Genomic DNA, 21,506 nt, shown 5'->3' with positions numbered 1-21,506 from the left:
GATCAATCACAGCCTAAGCTGGTGTGACTTTCGGTTATGGCAGGCACCCTCCATGCTCAAACAGGTTCCTGAGGGGTTGTCTGGGCCCTTCTGAGGCTGGACTGCTCTAGGCCAGAGTTTGATACAGTTTTGTCATGGACCTCTTGTAAAGCAAGATGCTACATCTCTTTTTTATGATACATTTTTTTAATCCCACCACATACAATGCACGCATCACCTCAGAGCTCCCCCATCCTTCCTGCTGTACCGGGCCTCAGAATACGATGGGACATAGTGGGACCTCATTTGTGTGTGGTCAGAGTGTTTGGGGGTAAATTTTTATTTGTTCTATAGCACTGACCAGTAAAATAAGTTGAAAAGGGAGCTGTTAGACGTCAGGTGCATCTCCATGCTGCTGATGGGCGGGGTGTGTTCGAGACTCAAACTCTCCAGGCTGTAGCATTTTACTTCACCACTCAGAGGTTCTTTTCTGTCATTTTTCTCCTAAGAGACCCTGCTCCTTGCAATCTCACTGCACTTCTTGCTGTCTCCAGTGCAGTCCCATGGGCTCTTACAGCCAGCTCTTTCCCCGCTACTTGTGTCAGTCAAGACTGGATGGATATTAAACTCCCTGGTGTTCCCTCAGTCCACTGCAATGGTGCTGGACTGCTGAATATCGAGGGGTAATCCCCTCTGATCCCCTCGCTGCATCATGAAGCGGTACTTTTCTCCCTTGATCAACCCTGGCCAGTTTAGGGCTAAGCCGTCAGCTTTGTCCCAGCGGCCTCACAAAGTCACTTACATCCCCCAGGGCTGCTTGGGTGAGGAGGGTGGGCAGTGGTGGAGAGGGCTGGGACAGACAGGATCCCGTCCCTCAGGCAGCTTTGCACAAACCAGTTGCATCTGTCAGCACTGAGGTCGCTTGGGTCCCCTTTATAGACACGGGAGAAGGAGGGAGACCTTTGCTGGGATGATCCAACCACTTCTGAACTTAATTGTCTGCTCCAGGCTCCCGCTTCTCTCTGCCAGCTCTTTGACGCAATGAAAATGCTGAACTTGGAGGTCTGGGTCAGAGCCTTAATGGCTCAGGTCCTCAGCAGGGAAACGGGGATTTGGGCCCTGCTGTGTGAGAGGGTCACTGGGGGAGCATCCCAAGGAGACATCTTGGTGTTTCTCTCTGCTCACCCGTCCTTTAAAGCACTGCTCCAAGGCCGTGCTGCAGACACGGCCCGGGAGGAGTGGGTGCTGACGGCAGCTGTGTGTGAGGGCTCGTGGAAGGTGGAAGCTCGCTTGTGAAGGGCTGTGCCCCTTGCAGGGCAGCAAGGAGTGAAAGCTGCTGCTGCAGGCTCCCTGCAGACCTCCCTCCTGTCCTGCATCTGTGCTACTGCCCTGGGCTGGCGCCTCGCCTGCACCCTGCCCCGGCGTGCAGCCGTCCCCCAGGGGTGTTGATGGAACACAAGGTGGCAAGGGGCAGCAGGAACAGTGCTTGGGGCACGAGGATTTCAGGACAGGCGATGAGAAACGTGGGATAATTTTTCCTCCTAAAGAGCTGAGGAGAGGGATTGGCATGAGCCAGTGTGTCACTTAGGTCACTTTGCGGAGCCAGGGGAGCAGTCGTCTGGAAGCAAACCTGCTTGTCCCCTGTCCCTGTGCCACAGGGTCAGACTTCACCTCACAAACACCAAAAGCCAGAAGGATTAAAGGTAGGAAAAGGAAAAAGTCGCACTGTTTTCCTGAGGTTGTTTCCTTTTTTTTCACGTGCAGTGCTTCTGTATTGCCCCAAACCCTGCTCCCCGCCGCACGGGGCGCGTCGCTGCCTTCCTGCTCTCAGTCTGCCAGCCGGTGAGCTCAGACAGCCAGCACTGCGAGATGCAGGCAGACAAGTCACAGCAGCACCACGCAGCCAGCCCTCCACCTCTCCTGTTGTGCCTGCCACGAAGGCAAGACAAAAATCACATGCACACGTAGTCCAGGCAGGCGGCACGCTGCGCGCTGTGCAGTCGGTGTGAGGGGCCGTGCCGCAGCGCTGGCTGCACGCTGGAGCCTCTGCTTGTCTGGTCTTTATCCCTCTCTCCTTGCTGTTCTGGTTTCTAGTTGCCGATCTGTGCACGCCAGCAGGCTGATGCTTTTCTGAACGTCAGGCTTTGTGTGATTTCAAATACGCATGCACACTTCCACCCCGAGTTGTGTATGCTGCAAGCTATAGATTTAGGACCGCTTGGAGGTTTGGAGATAAAGAAAGGCCTTTTAATTTCTGCTGTTAGACACAGTTGGGCGTAGACTGCGTCCGCAAGCTCCCTGTGCTACTGCAGGTGGTGGTGGAAGGGATGTGGTACCACGAGGAGGGAACTGATGGCTTAATGCGATCGCCAGGTAACGCGTTGCTCTCTGAAACAGAAAATCTGTGGTTTTGTTCAGGGCGAGCTCAGCCTGGCCTGGCTGGAGTTGGTGGAAAGGTTCCTGCTGATTTCACAGGCAGAGGATCCATCTGAGGGTTTTGCTGCTTCCTCCAATGTCAGGATATGTCTCTTGCTCACCACATCCATTAGAAGTGTTTTGTCAGTGGGTAGTTAACCACAGCCCTTTTCAGTGCTTAGGGGCAGAGAATAAAACCCTATAGAATGGGCTGCCGAATCTGGTGCCTGGTCTCTGAGCCCTGGTGTTTGTTCCTCGCTGTCACAGATTCACAGTGACCTTGGGAAACTTGCTGTCAGCCCTGGAGCTCAGCAACGGATGCCTTGTTGGTACCATTGAACTCCAGCCTCTTGAAATGGTGCCTAAGTGGGACAGGGATTTTAGGGAATCTCTGACATAAATCCATGCGTTTATCTTCTCCTTTCAGGTACTTCTCTGCCCTGTTTTGCGTAGCCGTATCTAAGGCTGCTCTGGGTGGGGCCAGTCCTCGTATTGTCCTGGCAGAGGCCTTTGGACACCAGTGTCCTTTAAGTAGCATGTGGGGAGAAGAGATGCTCCGGGGCAAGGGGACAAGCAAGATGAGACTAAGAAACCAAGACATTGTTTTGCATAAAACAATATTTGCTAAAAAAAAAAAAAAAAAAAAAAAAAAGGAAAGCAAAGATTTGGCAATACTGAATTTGTTACCAGATTTTTTTTTACGAGTTGATTCTGCCAGATCTTTAATTTTAGGGGAAAAAAAAAGAAAACAGGAAGCCCTCTTGTGTCCATGGCACCAAATCAGAATTTTAGAATGTTGTATTGGGATTTTTTTTAAATTTTCCTTAAATGTTGATTAAAGGGCGAATTAAACAATGTCAAACCAGTTGAAACCAAGGCAGCTGCTCTCAGACCCGAAGCTATAACCCGGCCATCCCCCCTGCAGAAACAGGGGGCAGACCAGCCCCGCTGCCACCATCAGGTCGAGGTGACGCTGTCTGGGCACCGCGGCCAGCATCTGAGCGCTGTGCCGGTGCCAGCAGCAAGCAGGCTGCATCGCTGCAGTCAGTAATTAAATGTTCACCCTCTTGGCCTCGGCCTGTATGTTTATTCATTCTTGAGACAGTGCGTTTTTCAGGCGGGCTTGAAAATTTGCTGCTTCAGTGCAATTTCCCGGGCTGAAGAAGTGCAGGGTGGCAGAGGGCTGCAGAGTTGGAGCGTGAGCCAGCCTTGTTTGCTTTCAGCTCTGTCCTTCCCTCGTGACGTACACAGCGATGCCACCGGGAGGTGAGCTTGTTCTGTTGGCACTTGGGACTCTGCTCATCCTGATTTCTTCCGCATTCATTTTTTCCTAGTGTTGTATTTTATCAGGATGTTTTTCTAGGCTGTTTTTTTTGTTCTCTCCTTGACCTTTACATCAGAAATAGCAGATTTCAGGTAGCTTTCATTGAGCAAACAGCTCGATATTGAGTTTGCAGCACAAAGGCTGGGGTAGAAGGAGGCTGCCACAATCCCTATATATTCTCATACAAGAGAAGGAGAAAGAGAGACTATAAATAAAAAGAGGTGAGTGATTTTGCATCAGCAGTGACATTCATGAAGCTGTCCCTTGAACACTGGCTCACATTTTGAGGTCCGTGCAGAGATAAAGATACTGATAAAGAGAACATAAAAAAGAGCCTCATGGGCAATAAGCTGTAAGGCGAGAGATGGACTGCGGAGGCGCGTGGCTGTGGTGTGCAAGGTGTAACCTCTCCGACGATGTCCCCTCTATGGGGACACGTCACTGCTTAAACTGCTCCTCTGCTGGGAGGCCACCAGAAACCTCCCCGCAGCAGCGCTGGAACCCCAGGAGACATCTTGTGTGCTTTTGTATCTAGTCTGTGTTTGCTTTGCTCCCTGTATTTGTACTGCAAGGTGTTTGGGGGAAGGAACATGTTTTCCGACAGCACTTGGCACATGCTGCTCTCTTGCCTTGCTCCCGGATCTGTCTGATCCTTCCAACAGCCTGCGGTGGCCTCATTCGACGCGGATCATCTGCCCTGACCACTTCCCTCCTGGGGCAGTTGAGCACCTCCTTATTTTTCTGTGAGTCTCTATTCAGCTGTTGGTAAATTGATTCATACATTTTCCTGCCCGTATTTTTAATTTCTTAAGGTCTGCTTTCGTTAATTATTTGTGCTAGAGAGAGATTCCTTCTACTTCAGTGGTGTCTGTGAGGGTAATTTAACCTCTCTTCTGGCCCATTAGTGGCATTAAATAAGACTGGTGCTGGTGCCAAACCACCTGGCATCCTGCTAGCCCTGTTATTCCCAGCTCAATTTGGTGTCATTTAACATTAACTCATATTTAAAATCTCTCACCTAGTTTTCTATCTGTGTGACTGAATTTCTCCCAGAGCCAATTTTTATCATTTTTAAGGGACTTGAGGAGATCAGAGCCCTAGTCTTAACTCCATTAACTTTTCTTGACTGCGCCTCCCTTTACCGTGTTGTTCTGTCTGTCTCCAGAAAGAGAAGGGGCCAGGCCCATCGTTGAGGTACGGTTTTTCTAAACTCTGTTCGGTTCTTCTCTGTGGTCACCTTTTGCACGCTATGTTCAGCCCCTGCATTTCAGGATATATATTTCTCTGGAAAGTGAAAATAATCCCATTTTCAGAAGTGATCAGACACTGGATCCTCAGTGTCCCCCCACAATTTGCTGAGCACCACTGAAAACTTGTCCCTGAAACATTCAGGGCAATAGCTTTTCTGCATGTTCTTTTACAACTTTTTTTTTTGTGTCTTACTATTTCTTCTTTTATTCTGTGCTGGTCAGGACCTGTGTGTACAGCAAATAATTTGCTAGAGTCAACCTTTATTTTAACAGATGGTTTGTTTGCATTTCTGCACTCTTTTATTCCCTTCCCAGTTGTCCTTAACTTTTGGAGGAAAAAAAAAGATATCGATGTTAATTAGCAAAAATCCTTTTCTGCCCTAATAGGAGTGTGTCATTAGATAGGCTGGTTTGCAGTCGTTTAGGCTGTCCAGTGATTCCTTATCTGCCCTTCAGCGGCAATTATTTTTGCAAGGTCTTTTTCCCCTGCACGAGGTGCTCGCTTATCCAAGGATTTCGTGGCTGGTTCTTCTCACCCCTTGTTAATATTCAGGCAGCACCAGACAGAGGTGTTCTGGTGCTGGGCACCGCACTAACAGAACACGAGAACAGACAGCCACAGAGAACCAGGGAGAATAAATGATAAAAAAGCAATGAAGACACAGAGAGACGTCGTGGCTCATCCAGGGCCCCTTCTGGTCTCCCTGCCAGCTTCCTTTTGGCCAGCTCTTGAGGAGAAAAAACTAAAGAATGGTTCATTAAATCTGTGTAACTGTCTTGAACAAAAAAATCATGAAAGTTTAATCCCCGATATGGGAAACTATTCAAGATTCATGATTACAATAAAAGTATCTAATCGAATTTGGGTCTTCATTCTTTTGGTGCTGCAGTGAGCCCAGTGCTCCTTCTGTGCTAGCAGCAAAATCCCTTCCAGTGGACGGCCCAGTGAATTAAAGCGGCCTGGGAGATGATGGCCATTACACCTGGGTGCGTTTCTCTTGGCAGTTTAGTCACTTCCATAATTCACCCTCCTTGTTATGTTGGTGGTCAGCAATTTTCTGACTGCTGGATTCAAGCTGACAGATCTGGAAAAGATCTTGAAAGGAACCTGAGATATTTCTGCAGTCTGGTGGTTGGGAATGTGGTTGTCTGTGGGGTTTGCCTTCCCTTTGGCTCCCTCCCTCCCTGTTTCTGGGTCTCCCCGAATCAGCTCAGGTGGAGCTGTTGCCTCTGGCTCTTCCTGCAGCTGGTTCGTAGAAGCAAGGCTGCTTTTCTTTCAGACCAGAGAAGCTTCACATCCCTGGCACGTGATTTTGGCAGCCGGTCTCTGCTCCGCAGCCTGCTGGAGTAGGTGTGAGCATCCCACCTTGACACAGCTCTGCTCTGTGCTCTCCCTGCCAGCTGCTGCAAGGGGCCATCCTCTGGTCACAACCTTGCCAAATCCAACGCATCCCCCGTGCCGCGTCTTGTCCTTCCACAGGGAAAGTCAAAGGAGGGAAAGGCAAGCCAAGAGCAGATGGCTCTGTTTGCAGGGGCTGCTGCTTTGAGAACCTTTCTGGAGCCAGAGGAGAAAGAAGGAAAGGAGAAAGAAGGTGCAGCAGGACCTGGAGCATGCCTCCCGCAGTGCCTTGCAGCAGCTGGTGCAGTGCATCTGCCTCGTGCTCCCTCTGCTCAGGGCCTTCATCAGCCCTTCATCAGCCCAGCCTTGACTTTGGGTCTCTCTCTCATCTCCAACATCTCTTTTGCATTATTAGCTGTGCAGCTGACCAATTAATCATGGTTACAAAGACAGTAAGCAGAGGGCATTGGATGAACCATGCTGAGGTCAAAATGCAGAGGCCCTGACGGTGGTGGTGGTGGGGACCGGGCTGTCCTGGGCTGCCACAGCCCTTGCTATCCACCAGCCCTTCTGCATGTCACAGAGGAAGGAGATGTCCCCAGAAGAATGAGGCAGCTCAGCCAGAGGTGGCTGGATGGGGCTGAGCACAGAACTGAGCTCTGGTGCATCTGCAGTGCACCTGGTGCCTTTGCTCCAGCTCCTTTCCTATTTTCTCCACTCAGTTTTTTTCCAGCCTCACTCAGCATCCCGTGTCCTTTCATCAGATGGAAAGGTAGACAAGAGCCCTTGACTTCTCATTATTGCCAGCATTATTTTATATAGCTCCGTCAAGTCCCCACACATCACCTCTTCTCTAAATTTAACAGGCCTAATCTTTACGATCTGTCCTTTCACAGGCACCTTCATCACCACCAGTCATCAGTTCCCTTCTCTGGAGCTTTCCTTTCTGTGTCTCCTTGCTGGGCAGGCAGGGACGTACCAGGGAATGCACTCACAGCAAGGTCACACATTCACGTGGATATCTCCAGTACACTGGTTTTAGAGCTGTTCTTGAGATGTTTCTTACCACTCATTCCTATTGCACATTTTCTTTTGCATGCTTATTTGATCCTTCTCAAATCACAGCTGCACGCTGAGCAGCAGTGTTCCTTCAGCTGTTGGTTGTAGTCCCTCACCTGTGTCTGCTCTTATTGTTCAAGAGGCATCACTCATGTCTTGGCCAGCTGCAAACACCTTCCTGGTCCTTTCAGACCACCTTTACCAGCCCCTTCTGGCACCTCTAGTCTGAACTAACCCAGATAGCTGAGTGGTGCTGGTAGATCTTGACTGGTCTCACATTGCTGCTACAGGCATCTTAGGATCTTCTTCCCTTCTCTTTCCCCCCTCCCAGATGTTCAGTAATCCTCAGCTTCTCCAATTCCTTTTGTCTTTTTGTGGCTTCTCAGGTAGACCCTGCACCATCACTAGCTCTGCATCTATTTTTGCAAGGCCAGAGGAGCAAAATGAGCTTCATGAATGACCCTCCAAGGCCAAGCATTTGCTTTGGCTATGAGCAGAGCAGGGGAGCTTGAGACTGGAGGAGTCGACGTGACCAGCACAGGTCTCCTGGCAGGCCAAACGGTGCTCGGGAACAGCTCTCCTTATGGTGACCACGAGTCAGGAGGCTTTCCTGAGCTGTGCAGCACCTGGACCTGCCTGCTGAGGCTCAGTTGTGGACACAGGGACGAACGCAGGTCCCCACTGTGGCTTGCTCACACCCAGCCACAACCTTTAAGGGATGAAGGAGCAAGTTCTGTGGAATTTGCCCTGCATGTTCCTCCTCCTCCCACTATTTCTTCCTGAAAAGCTCTGCCATCCCAGTTCAAACTGTGGAGAGGGCAGAGGAGAAGAGGAGAGGTTTTGCCCTTGTACCCAGAGATCTGTCTGGGGATGAGTTACCAGGCCCTGGCTTGGACTCCGGGCCAGCTGCAGAGGTGGCAGCCCAAGTGCTTTTCTCACGTTTGACCCGAGACCCAGGGCTCTAATCTCTACATCCTGGCCATGCGAGTCAAATTCCCCTTCTTGGCCACTTGCTTTGACCCAACAATAACTGGTCTTGTGCCCACCTCGGGCCAGCACTGTCTGGGGAGCTTGCCACTGTGGAGGTCTGATGGCCGATATTGGTGGAGGCAGCAAGGAGGGAAGCTGCTCTGCATCCTCGGCACTTGGAGCCTGCCTCTGTGGTCCCTAAAATAGCCCTAGCAATGCTTGCACAAGTGCCATACAGTGGGTTTGGGGTGTCACTGGGGAGAACAGGCCCAGGGCCTCTGTAACAGGCATCTGGAATTTTCTTCAAGACTCATTTCAAAAGAAAACAGAGCAAAATGTAATGACAATTAGGCTGCTGCAATCTCCCCTCGAGCACTGCTGGGAGGAGCATAATTTAAGGTAATTGTGGTTTTCTTTGCTATTAAGCCAACTTTGCTCTACAGCAGTCTGTGGGGGAGGTCCCCTGGTGCCACAAAAATACGTAAAACTGGCAGAAACGGGAGGCCGAGACCACAGCACTGCGGAGTATGGGAAGGGCACGTGGAGCCGGGCTGTGGCCACTGCTTTGGTGTGAGCCCTGGGGTCAGAATCCCCTCGGGCTGAAGTGATTGTGTTCCCCTTGAGGCCCTGGGTAACGCTCGCTGTTGTGCCCTGTGCCCCTGGCTGGTTACACGGCAGCTGGGACAGCCTCTCGGTGCTGGGTATCGGTCCCTGAACGTGGTTGCTGACAGGGCCAGATTCTGCTTGTGAAATACCCTCACCACGGTAGGGCTCCGGGGATGCGATTTGCAGTGGTTTCAGGTGGCTCATGAGATGAGCACGGAGCCGTGGTCCTTCGGCCACCCTGGGACTCCCCACCGGCTGCTCTTCCCCTTCTCTCCACTTGATTTCTCATAAAATCGCCCCTCGGGGGGCTGTGGGGTGCCAGTCACACCACAGGCCTTGGGACGCTCGGGGCCCCTCTCACCCAGGGACAATGCTGCTGTCACGCTCTGCGCCAGGCTTGTGATCGCTGGTGGAAGGGAAAGGTCCCTGGGAAGTGCCTTTCTGGGTCCTTTTAGCCTTGAAGCTGCCAGTTCTTGTTGGCTGAACTGGCTGCCACAGGCCTAGCAGCATGGGCAGGAGTGTGTGTGTGTGCAGGGGGCCTGTACGTGTGCCAGTCCTGCTGCTGCAGCCCCTTGCCCCTCAGCTGGCAGCGCTGGGCCTGGAGAGCAGCCGGTGCAGCGCTATAACCCCGTGAGGTGCAGCACAAAATGGAGGGCAGGGGGCGTGCTGCACGTCCTGGCCCTGCTGCTGAGTGCTAGAGCCTGGAGAGGCTTCCTCTCTGCTGGAACAGTCACCGGGTCTCTCGTGTACTCCGTGTCAAGTGGAGCTTTGCTGGTGGTAGTCCTGGTGTCCTTTATTTCAACCCTACAAAGTTTGGGTAGCGCTGGGGGAAGCTTGGTGGCAGCAGAGCCGCAGCCCGCCAGCAGTAAGCTTGGCAGCAGCGAGTCGTGGCTTCTGGCCGGAGTAAATTTAAGAGTCTGTGGAATTAATCCCAGTCCTCTGAGGCTTCCTTGATCCAGCAGCAGCAGAGTGAGATGGACGGAGCGGAAAAGTTCCTGTTGACTCTTTGTGCTGTTACTTTAGCCTCAGAAACACTTTGCTCTCTCCCTTTTCTCCTCCAAGATGGGGGTGAGTTATTTAAAGAACTATCTTGTTCTGCTTGTATTGCAGCATAAAGAAAACCAGATTGTGTTTTCACAAAAGCTGAGCAGAAGCCTATGGTTAAGCAAAGATATGAAGGAGCAGTTTCAAAGAGGTGGCTTATCAGGAACAGGGTGGATTTTGATATGGGAGTGAGAAGTGCACTGAATGCCCTAGAAGCAAAGGAAAAGGGGACTTGGGATGAAGGAGAATCTTCCAGATGAATGCTGTGCCTTGAACATGGCCAGGCTGTCAGGAAGCCTCTGAGTACAACAAAGGCTGTGGCCACAAGATGAAAGCTCTCAGGAGCAGCTGAGGAGGAAACGGGGGGAGAGGAGAGATGAAATCCTGGCTGTCCCAGCTCCCCCAGTGACTGAGCTGGGGCTGTGGTGAGACACTCAGAACGAGCCCTTGGGGCTGCACACAGAGATCTGGGGTTTGGAGCCTCTGTAGATGGCTCCTGGCCTCCCGGCTCAGAAGGAAGGAGCGGGGCTGGACTTCTTTGTATTCTCTGGGGACTGTTTCCAGCCTGATCTGCAGACCTAGTTAATGGAGGGGACTGGGCAGATTGGTCTGACTCAGGATCCTAAATAGGCTCCTTCAGGCTTCACAGCCTGGCCCGTTACTGGCTGTTGGCTTAAGGGCTTGTTCTCCAGCCACCAGCACTCGGACCCTCTCCCTCATCTCTGTTCATCTCTCCAATTGCTGTGGCCCTGGTTTGGCATTGGTGTGAAGTGAGTAGCTCCTCTCCAGTGGAAGAGGAAGGCACGTTCCTATCAGCAATGCCCACAGGGCCTGCCGGGCTCACCCTGCCCTTACTCTGCAGGTAGGAGACCAGATCCTGGAGGTGAATGGCCGGAGCTTCCTCAGCATCCCCCACGACGAGGCGGTGAAGCTGCTGAAGTCCTCCCGCCACCTCATCATGACTGTGAAGGACATCGGGAGGCTGCCCCACGCCCGCACCACCGTGGACGAGACCAGGTGGATAGCAAGCTCCCAGATCGGAGAGACCCTGGTCAACTCAGCAGGGTAGGTGCCTGCTACATCCCACGCAATAAATAGGGCTGCCAGGGATCCCGTAGGGTACGTGCAGCCACGCAGGGTGGGGTAGAGCAGCAGCGTGTCCTCTGCCAGTGAAATGCTGGCAGCCTGATGTGTCTGCCAGCTGTCTGTGGGAGCACCCCCGGTGCTTAGCTGGGTGGCCCTCATGTCTGCTGCTCAGAAGACAGCACCCTGTAAGGTGGGTCAGGTTTGGGCAGCATGCTGCTGCGCCGTTCAGAGCTCCTTCCCTGGTCTCTCAGGCTGGGAGCTTTCCCCCATTAGCTTACGGGTACAGGGAGAAGAGTAGATAAGAGATCTCCTCAGGTGATGACTGCTCCAGGAGACGACTGATGGACACATGGCACTCGGTGCTAACTCAACTTCTTCCTCCTCGCAGGGCAGCGGGCGATCACGCTGCGGAGGCGGCAGCCAGGGTAAGAGATGCCAGCCCCCCCGGTGCCTTGTGAAAAGAGAGCCATCTCTCTGTGGGTGGGAGGGCTGTGTGCTCCTGGCGGTAAAAGGGATGTTAGTTTATGAGGACCGCTGCCTTTTAGCTGGCTCTAGCCTTTCTCCTGCCTATCTCACTTTGCTAGTTTTATTTCTACAAAGCCTGGCATAACGAGAGCCCCCTCTCCTGTACCACTGCTGGGCCAGTTTTGTGGAGCCTCCCAGCCTGGGGATGATCATGGTCAGGGGCGATGGGCAATGACACACGGGGGCAAGGGCGTGGGGATCCCATCCCATCCCAGGATCTCTCCCACCCCGCAGCACGAGGGTAGCAGGGCCCTGCCCGGGGCTGTGCCTGCAGCACCACATCAGCCTGTCTTCTCCAGCCAGCCCTTTGCAAAGTGCTCTCCCTTTAAATGGAAATGAAGCCAGGAGGTTTCACAGGTGGCTTGCACTGATAATGCCTTCATGCTGTTTGCTTGGCAAAACATGCTCCCCAGCCTCAACTCTTTTCAGTGTCCCCAGGATAGTCGAGATGTTGTCTGGCTCCATATCTGTACGCTGACTGCTAACGCTGTCGGGGAGGGGAGCAGCAAGGACCTCCTCCGTTAGAAATCCTCCCCAGAGAAAAAAGCCTTTTGTCGGACTGCCTCTGCAGTCAGACATCCCTGTCCCTGGGACTCCTCTGGGTCCGTTAGCTCTTTCTTCACCAAAGTCTGCTTTGAGCTTGCAGTGAGAGTTGTGCATTCTGTACAAGACGCATTTTGCACAAGATGGAAAGCTTGCCTGCTCTCATGGCACCCATTCCCCCAGCTGTGCCAGGAAGGAATGCAGCCTGCTGTTAAATCAATGGCTGGCCGAGGGATAGTGCCTGTGCTTGCCGAACAGAGCTGGGAAGCTGGTTTGTTTATTCAGCTGGAGCTGCCTAACCGCGTGGCTTCGTTACTCAGAGAAGCAGTGACAGTGAGTGGCTGTGCTGGTGGCCCCCAGGGGTAGCTGCCCCTGGTCCTTGGCATCCCCCTTCCCACCCTGCTTGCCAGCCGTGCCGCAGGTGATGTGGGAGCAGCAGTCTGACAGGCACACAGCTCAGGCATGGGGGCAATTCTGGGCCCTGACTTTGCTGCCTTCACCAGCTGACTTCTCAGGCCAAATCCAGTCCCCTGTTTTCTTCCACAGCCTGTGTTTTACCGGGGCCTGGCGGGCTCGCAGGTAACGCTGAGCAGCATGGTGAACCAGACCCGAGTCATGCTGGAGGAACAAGCGCGGCACCTGCTGAACGAGCAGGAGCGAGCAACCATGGGGTACTACCTCGATGAGTACAAGGAAGGCAACATCTCCGTGGATGCTCTGGTCATGGCGCTCTTTGAGCTGCTCAACACGCACGCTAAGGTGAGCCCTGCACTGGGGACAGGGACAGTTTTTCCCAGTGGCCTGAGCAGAGCCATCGTCACGGCGTGGCTCAGCACCTCCAGGTATCTGCACAGGGTCGAGGGTGAGGGTGTGAGAACAAAATCCAGGGGCAGGACGTTATGGGAGGCACAAGCTGGCGTTCGGTGGCAGAGGAGCTTCTGGTAAAGCTCAGGACCGAACGTCTTCCTTCGTTACCTGCCCGTGCGTCTCGTTGCCACCACTGAACAGGGGGGAGGATGGGGCTTCACGTGCCCGGGAGTGTGGTCATGCTCCAACCTCTCTTTGGTTGTCTGTCTGCCTGGCCCAGTTCTCACTGCTTTCAGAGGTGCGGGGCGTGATCTCCCCGCAAGACCTTGACCGCTTCGACAACCTGGTGCTGAAGAGAGAGATCGAGTCCATGAAGGCCCGGCAGCCCTCGGGGCCCAGCATCGGCACCGACTCCTACTCCATGATGTCCTACAGTGACACCGTCTCTTCCTCCAGCAGCCACTTCACCTCCACAACCGTCAGCTCGGCCCGGGTAAGTCTCTTCCAGCTCTTCCTTTCAACCCCAGCTCCTGGCAGCCCTGCAGCAAACTCAGTTCCCCCAAGTGCTCCAAAGGCATTTCCCCCAGCACGAAGTCTGCTTCCCCGATGGGTTCCTCCAAAGCTTTTTTATCCCCTTACAAGCTGCCAGGGGCTCATCAATTCTGGCTGCAGGCTGTCACAGCACTCATGCTTTTAGAGGCAGGGGTCCTAGAGTATCCTGGAGGGGCAGGAAAACGATGATTTGTTGCTGACTTGGAAAGCACAGCCTCGCTGTGAGAGTACTTTGCCATCCATTTGCTTCGCAGCAGAGAGACAAGGGTCTAGAGCAGCTGGGTGAGCTGGAAGGAGGCAGGGAGCAGGAGTGCAGGGGCAGGCACAGCCATGCCCCCGCGTTGCCTGCCTTCTGATGGATCCTGCACACGTTTGGTGTCCCGTATAGGCACTGCAGGTACTCAAACTCTGAGATGCTCTGAAGTCCCCGCAGGCTGGGGACAAGTGTGTGATTTGTAGGGACAACAAGGTGACATTGCGACACACGCTTGGTATCTCTCAGTGCCCCTGGGGTGAGACAGATGCCCTGTCCTCTGCGTGGGGGCTGAGCATCCCTTTGTCCCCAGGGAGGGAGCAAGTCTGCTTCCCACCCAGGACCTCCAGCGCGCAGTGCGGGCTGCAGCCACACAGAAATCTCAGCGACTTGCCGCTGCCACGCCATCCCTGCCGCTGTTCACCAGCTCTTGCTGCCACTCCTGAATCACCTCCTCAGAGATGCTGGCTGCCTGTTCCCTGTCCCAGCAGGTCCCCAGCAGCCAGGCCAGCTGCATCCTGTCCCAGCCTCTGCCCACTCCAGCATTGAGCAGCAGCGCTCCCACGTCTCGCTGCCAGGCCTTCGTTGCACGCACCGTCTAATTAAGTTATCGTAATCACCTTAGAATGTGCAGGCACACAGCCCCCAAATTAATTTCCTGGCCGTAAAATGCCTTTCATCACAAATGCATTAGCAACCTTGGAAATTAAAACCTTCTTGAAAAGAACAGATGATGAAGGGCTTTCTGCTTGTTTGACAGCAAGCAAACCAGCCCACGTGCGGGGCGGGTGGGATTGTGCTGCAGAGGGGCAGCAAGGTGGGGGGCTTTCTTGGGGCTGTATCTTTCCCACAGTTTGGTCCAGCCTTCCAAGAGGCCTTGGAGAGGTTCAGAGCATCAGAGCTGTGTTTTTGTCTTGCTGACTTCAGAAATACCCAAAGGATGGATTGCGGTGTTCAGGATGGATTGCAGTGAGGGCCTTCCTGGATCAGGATAAGCAGGGCGAGTTCCACGCTGCTCTGCGAAGGGAGAAATCTTTCCAAAGCATCAGAGGGCTGACCCAGAGGCCTGCCAGGGCTCATGCACTGGGCGTGACACCCTGGTCCTATCCAGCCCCGTGCCCAGGCTGTACCCTGTGCTTCGGGTGTGCCGTGCTCACACTCCAGCTCCATGATGCCCTTGTGGCACAGAGCAGAGAGTGGACACTGCCGCCCCTGTATGTAAAATCTTCCTGCAAGGACACATGTCCCTGTTACACCACACCCTGTTACTCCCTGGCAGCGTGGCTCCTCTTCCCACGTCCTTTGAGCGTGGATGTGAGAACAGACACATGCCTGCTGCTCTGCTCCGGGTGCTGGGAACGGCAGTGCTTGAGGTGTGGTAGCAAGCAGAGGTGGTAAGCTGCTGCCAAGCAAGGAGCAGGGGCTCTGGGTGGCGGGTTCTGAGCAGCCAGCAGGGGAGAGAGGAGACACAGAGCTCGTGGACTGTTTGCTCTCGCAGGAGGGGCTGATTGCAACCTTCATGCTCAGCACAGGGATGCACAGGGATGCGGATTCTGCAGGGTGGGCTTGGGGGAGGAGGGATGCGTTGTGCTGGGATTTGCTTCTCTCGCTTGTTTGTTCTGCATCCTCCCTGACGTTATGTTTTCGCTTTTATGCTTGTTTTAATCTGCTTTCCCCTCGCACATCCCCAGGAGCGGCTCTTGTGGCTAATAGACCTGATGGAGGTAGGGACCAGCAGCGAGTCGGGGAGCTCGAGTACCGCAGTTGCCATAGGAGGCGAGCTGCGAGTGCGTGCGGATGTGCGCTGGGCGGGAGGCAGGGGACAGGCCTTTCCCGGTGCCAGCACGTGTCTCAGCCACGTGAGCAGCCACCTCGTGTCTCCCAGCTCTGCTTCTTCTCTCCGTGGCTCTGCGGAGCTGTTCCTAAGTCCCTTTCCCTAGCTCAGCAGCAAGGCTGCGGGTGTCAGCACCGCAGTGCAGGCCAGGCTCAGCTGCGAACCAACCCTGACTGGTACCAATGTCCTGTCTGCATGAAAACCCCATCTCAGGCCTGGGCTTTTAGAAGGACCGGCAGCACTGATAGCCGAGGGACCCCCGGCTGTGCCCCCTGCCTCGTGGCCCTGTTGTGCCAGCTCTCCCTGCTGTTGCCCTGTCTCCCTGTGTAGGCACCCTGGTGAAACACCGCTGGGCTGTCACATCGCATCACACGTCCCCAGGGACTGGAGAGCTTTCCTTACAGACCTCGGGTGTGCAGGAGGGGCTGGTGTACTCACATTGTGCGTGTCCAGCCTTGGAGAAACCCTTGCACACGTTTCAGAGCCTCGAATGTCTCTGTGTAATCACAGAGCTCAGGGTTGGGAGGAGGCTAAGAGCTGCATGCTCGTGCCCTGCAGTGTGGCTCCGCTGTGCGGGGTGCGTTGCCCTGTCCTGTGGCTGTTTGGCATTGAATGGCGGCGGTCAGCAGGGTAAGCACACACAGCAGCTCTCAGCTCCACCACTCACCAGTACCGCTTTGGGACACAGGACCTCTGGTAGCTGAGAACCTGACCCAAATGCCTCATCCCTCTGGGAATTACACTTGCCGAGAAGAGGAAAGCTGTGGGGTTTATCACAGACGTCCTGAGCCTTGGGACGAGTTTCTTTGGTTTCATGAACAAAGTCAGCAGCCCCCATCAAGGGTTGGTGGGCAAACTTATGCCAAAAATAGTTTGTATGGGGCTGATCAGGACTGTGACGAAAAGTGATTTTTATTACGGAATGTCTGAAGGATGCTCGGAGATGAGACAAAGTCCTATTTGGTTGTGCCACCCACTGGCTGTGTCTGCCTGAACGTCATTGCCACCTCTTCTAAATGGAAGATTTGGAAGATTTTGATCTCAAGATGAGACCTGCAAAGCAGAGGTTAATAGTAGACTGCAATAATCAGATGTGGCTTGTCTGATCAGAGCAGTGTGAGTTTCTAATTTGCTTACAACCAAGGCAGTCCTTAAGGGATTTAGCATTGCCTTTGTCCCTGCCTCCTGCCCCAGCACTCATTATTAGGATTAAGGATTTGAGATCCCTGTTGATTTCATATTTCTTCTCCACTGCCTCCTAGCAAACAGACTGCCATCGAAAGTGCCTTCTCCTCCCAGGGTCTGACTCCCCAGGAGCTGCTCCCGGCTCCATGAAGCTGCAGGGCTGCTCCCAGTGCAATAACTCAGCTCGTTCGCTGGCCTCTGCCTGCTGTTGGTCTCTGTGTCACCATAAGCATAAGGAGAGGATGATGGTGTGAAGTCCTGAGCTGTTCCTCTGCTGGAAAGAGAACCTCAAGCACAAGAGTCCATGGCCTCCTGGGCATCCAACAGATGGTCTCCATGTCCTTGGAGCAGAACAAGAGCAGAGGAACAGGAGACCTCTTCCAGGTCCGGCAGCCCCCGTGGGAGGATATCGCTGCTCCCCATACCAAAAGAGCCCTCCACACCACGAAGTCTGAGATGCCTGTGCTCAGGGGCTCCTGGGGACCTGGGCTTCTGGGCACCCTCATCTTTGTCCTCAAGCCGTGCAAATGCACGGGAGAGGGAGACGGAAGGGAGGAGAGGGGGAAGGCTGGGCTGCCGCTCAGGCTGGCGCAGTTACTGAAGAGCTAAACCCTGCGGGAGCTGGGCTGCGTGGCTCTGTAAAGCTCTTGTTAGCAGTTACAGGAAAAAAAGGGACTCATTTGGAACTGTGAGGTTAATTAAAGGTTGATCTGTATCCCCCAGGGAGCTGGTGGTTTTCTCCACCAGCTAATCCGTGAATGGAAATGGGCTGCCTGTCTGAAAGATGCTCTCCGGCTCTGTCACTCCACCCGGGGGCTGTGCTTGAGATGGGAAGGACAAAAGTCCCCCAGTTGCACCTTGCAGAGGGGCTGGAAGGGCCCCGCCTGGCTCCCACTTTCCGTAGATAACTAGGAAATAGATGGGGCAAAGGAGAGGCGGTGAGAAGCAGCAGCAGCCTCAGTAAATTCCACTGCCCATTTTTCAGAGCGGCGGCACATGGCTTCGATGGGTCTTTTAAGGGAGATCCAGGAAATCACGGTCTGAAAATAGCCAATTCCTGAAAGCAGTGCGCTCAGCTTAAAAGCCATTACATTTTACAGCCCGGAGCAATTTCTGTGTAATCACTCTTGCCCCCAAAGCACTCAAACAGTGGAAAGGCAAATCTCCTGCTGGCACACCTCGGCAGAAAGAAGAGCCCGGGCAGGATGAGCAGCGCTGGTGTCAGGGGGCGCCGAGCTGGGCAGCAGGATCAGGGCTGGCGGGGGGCTCTGGCTGCGTCCACACAGCCACTGTGTGCCAGGAGGCCTGGGCTGGGATGTAGCTGGTGATGTGCTCCAGGATGGGCTCAATGCCGTGGTGAGGGGCGCAGGGTTCAGTGGGGCAGATTGTAGGGCGGCTTTTCTTTTAGTAACGATGCAGGTTTGGAGGCAGGCTGCTCCTGCCTGCATCAGGAGGCTCTGATCCTCGCTCCTCTGGCAAATCTCTGAGGCTGAGGCTGGCAGAGGCAGGGCAGGAAGGGGAAGAGTTAGGGATGTACATCTTCTCAAACAGGGCCAGGTTGGTGCAGAAGTGGCACCGTCTGTGCCCGGGCTCCCCTCCGTGCACACAGCCACGTGCCTGGACTAAAGGCTGCGGGCAGCAGCGGGAGGTGGCTGGCGCAGGGGGGTGCTGCGTGGGCAGCTTCGTGCAGGGCACCTTTCCCGTTAGGGCACTTTTCTGCATTTTGGTGCAGTTTGCCAGCTCTGTGCGTGGCCCTGGCCAGCCAAGTATCTCTGCTCCATGGTGTCACGCAGGGAGGTGATGGCACTGGAGCGTTTTGCACTCGCTGCCACTTCTGTCCAATCTGGCGTCCCGTTGCACAGCCCCGAGCGAGTTCCCCCAGTCCTGGTCAGCTCTGCTGGGCACTCAAACCAGCACGGTCCTGGCCTTGCAGGTGCAGTTCACGATTGTTTTAATCAGTATAAAGGCAGGTTCCTTTCGGAATAGCCCCATCCATCTCTTCCCCAGCCTCAGAGGTGTGGTATCTCCCATCCTCCATGCCAGCACTTGGATGTTCACAGTCCTGCGGTGCGTCAGACCTGGCCAAAGCCTGATCGTCCTGCTGCCGCCACGTGTCAGCCACATCTGTCCTCAGCCCGGGCTTGCCACAGTTGGGTCGGAGACCCAGCGGGCAGGGGATTTGTGGATTTGTCTCTCCCAGAAGCCACCTACATTGGGTCGAATCGGGGGTGAAGTCACCCTCGTCAGAGGAAGGCACAGTCTCGCAGGCTGATGCGTTCCCCGCCGCTCCCTGAACAAGCTGTTTCTTTTAGCTCTCATTCTCCAGGGCTCCTTCGGAAGCCACGGAGATAAAAGCAATTTCCATCAATGTTTTTGCTGCTTCTCTAATGCTTTTAATTGTCTCCCATGTCTATTTTGGGATGCTAACGTCTTACAGGCACAGCAGCAGCCTCCAGCAGATGGGGAAAATGCAGAGGCACCAGCTTTTCAACTAATCAGTTGTTTATCCTGCAATAAATAACCCACACTTAAACACAAGCTGCACCCTGCCCGTTCCACCCCAGATGAACAAACAGCCCCGGGAGCATGATGAGAACGAGGTGGGCTGGGTACCTGGTGCCTGAGGGACAGGGGGACACAGCCAGCAGCACAGCCACGGCTCTGGGCTCGACTCAGGACCAGTTCGGTCCCTTTTGGGGCCAGGCCAAGCGTGGCTCACCAGGACAGAGCTCCACAGCCAGCCCCTGGTTCTACCAGGGGGATGTTTTGCACTTCCAGCTGCATCCATGCCCTCTGCTGCGGGACCTGTGCTGGCCCTGCAGGGGCAGGCTGACCGATTCTCATGGCCCTTCCCGATTCCTGGAGCTGTGATGCGTTCCGAGCTGTGTTCTAGTATTTCCTAATGACATTTAGACTCGTAACAGGGAGGCAGTGGCAGCAGCTCCTGTCCATTTGCATCTGTGACCGCCTGGTTTGCAGGGGGGGGAGGATTTATCTTTTCCATTGCCCTTCTCCCTGGAAAGATCCAGGTATTGAGCCTCAGAGCTCATTCCTCCCCTCCTCCAAGCTGAGCACAAGGAGCAGAGCTCTGGCTCAAGAGGGCAGAGGACATTACCCCCACCGGGCAGGTTCACAGCATGCGCTGAGCACCTTCCTTACCCTGGGAGAGGCAGTTCCCCACTGTTTTGCTTTGCGTGTGTGGTGTGTGAGTCTTCAGGGGAACCACCCAGAAAATAAAACCCTCTGGCTGAAGGCCCCTTACAGGGGGTAGGGCGATGCCCTGCATCACTCTGCATGTTCCCTATCGTGCTGGCCCTTTGGTGGTTGCTCGTTGGTGCTGTGACCAGGTTGTCTCTTCCTTTGCCTTGTCAGAACACGTCAGAGTTGGAGGGAGGTGGAGACGGCCACCAGAGCAGCATCAACACCCTGCCGGACATCTCCCTGGTAAGACACCGCGCCATGCCTGGGTGGCTGGAGGCGAGCCCAATGGTACTGGGTTCTGCCTCAGTTTCTCTTTGCTATATCACCGAACGATGGGTATCACCGAAGGAAATTAATTGGATTGCTTGAGAAGAAAGGTTTGGGATGTTTGAATAAGAGTAACGTCCGTGGTTGTAGGAACCAGGGCAGAAGTTGCGTGCTTTGTCCTCCTTTGTGAGTCAGTTTCTTATTGCCATTAATGGGTGTTTCTGTGAAAATGGGTTACATTGCCACAGTCACTGTCCGGAGGCAGAGGTAGGTGATCAGTTCCGTTCTTGGTTCGGCAGGATGACCTCTCGTCCTTCCCGGAGGAGCCGCCCAACTTCAAGCCTCCCCCTCCTCCTTCAGCCCCCCAGATGCTGGACCCCGCTGCTGCCCAGCACCGGAACCCGGGGAAGGACAAGCCCAAGCGCCCGTCCTCCGAGTCCTCCCAGTCAGGCCTCTTCTTCGTGGCCCCCCGAAACCCCACGCCCCCTCTTAACCACTCCGAGCAGGACACAGCCAGCATGACCTCCACCGCTACGACATCCACCGAGGAGTCCGCCCCGAGCCCCATCTATGCTACCATTTCCCCCTCCCTGCACAGCTCCCGGCGCCAAATGGATGCCCAGCTCTCCTTGGTCAGCCAGCACCCCATCGGGCCCTTCCCCAGGGTCCAGTCCCCAACGAGGCTGAAGAGCCCCACCGCGGAGGGCCCTGCAGCCGCTGGGCACCACAGCCCCGCTTCCCCGCCCCCTCCGCCCCCCCCGGCGCACCCCGCGCCCCCGCCCCCCGACAGGGGCAGCCCGCGGGCCGTGGCCAACCAGCACTTCATCATGGTGGAGGTGCACCAGCCCAACAGCGAGCCCGACGTCAACGAAGTCAGGCCCTTGCCCCAGGCCAGAGGTGGGTGTCCTGCTGGGATGAGCGGGGTGGGGGCGTCCTCACTGCTGTTGCTTTATTTATGGGGGTGCTGGCTGTCAGGCCCGTTTGGCTTTAGCTTGTGGACGTGCTCTGGCTGGTTGTGTAGGCCTGGTGCCAAGCTGGGCTGAGGGGTGGACGTGTGTCCTGCTAGTGCTGCAGGAGGTGGCCTCCACCAGTCCAACCTGGAGCCTCCACTGGCCCAGTTTGTGGCCTCTACTGGCCCAACCTGCAGCCTCCTCTGGCTCAGCCTGTGGACTCTGCTGGCCCATCCTGCAGCCTCTACCGGCCCAACCTGTGGCCTCCACTTGCCCGACCTGTGGCCTCCACTGGCCCAACCTGCAGCCTCTACCAGC

General features: G+C 54.7%; 1 protein-coding gene across 2 annotated transcripts in view; it reads left to right on the top strand.

Annotated features, from left to right (window-relative positions):
• Positions 1–21,506, top strand: part of WHRN (whirlin) — a 50,984-nt gene that overhangs the window by 25,729 nt on the left and 3,749 nt on the right. Inside the window, exons 4-10 of one of the 2 annotated variants that reach the window (XM_040531776.1) lie at positions 10,848–11,050; positions 11,460–11,496; positions 12,686–12,898; positions 13,227–13,439; positions 15,443–15,475; positions 20,143–20,214; positions 20,538–21,135. In XM_040531776.1, the coding sequence (XP_040387710.1) occupies positions 10,848–11,050; positions 11,460–11,496; positions 12,686–12,898; positions 13,227–13,439; positions 15,443–15,475; positions 20,143–20,214; positions 20,538–21,135 (1,369 nt within the window). The remainder of the gene's footprint in view (positions 1–10,847; positions 11,051–11,459; positions 11,497–12,685; positions 12,899–13,226; positions 13,440–15,442; positions 15,476–20,142; positions 20,215–20,537; positions 21,136–21,506) is intronic. The other variant, XM_040531777.1, reaches the window with a different exon arrangement.

Source organism: Cygnus olor, chromosome 19 (genome assembly GCF_009769625.2).
Source record: "Cygnus olor isolate bCygOlo1 chromosome 19, bCygOlo1.pri.v2, whole genome shotgun sequence".
Classification (NCBI taxonomy): Eukaryota; Metazoa; Chordata; class Aves; order Anseriformes; family Anatidae; genus Cygnus; species Cygnus olor.
The sequence above is the reverse complement of the archived record's forward strand: the minus strand, read 5'-3'. Positions and strand labels throughout refer to the sequence as shown.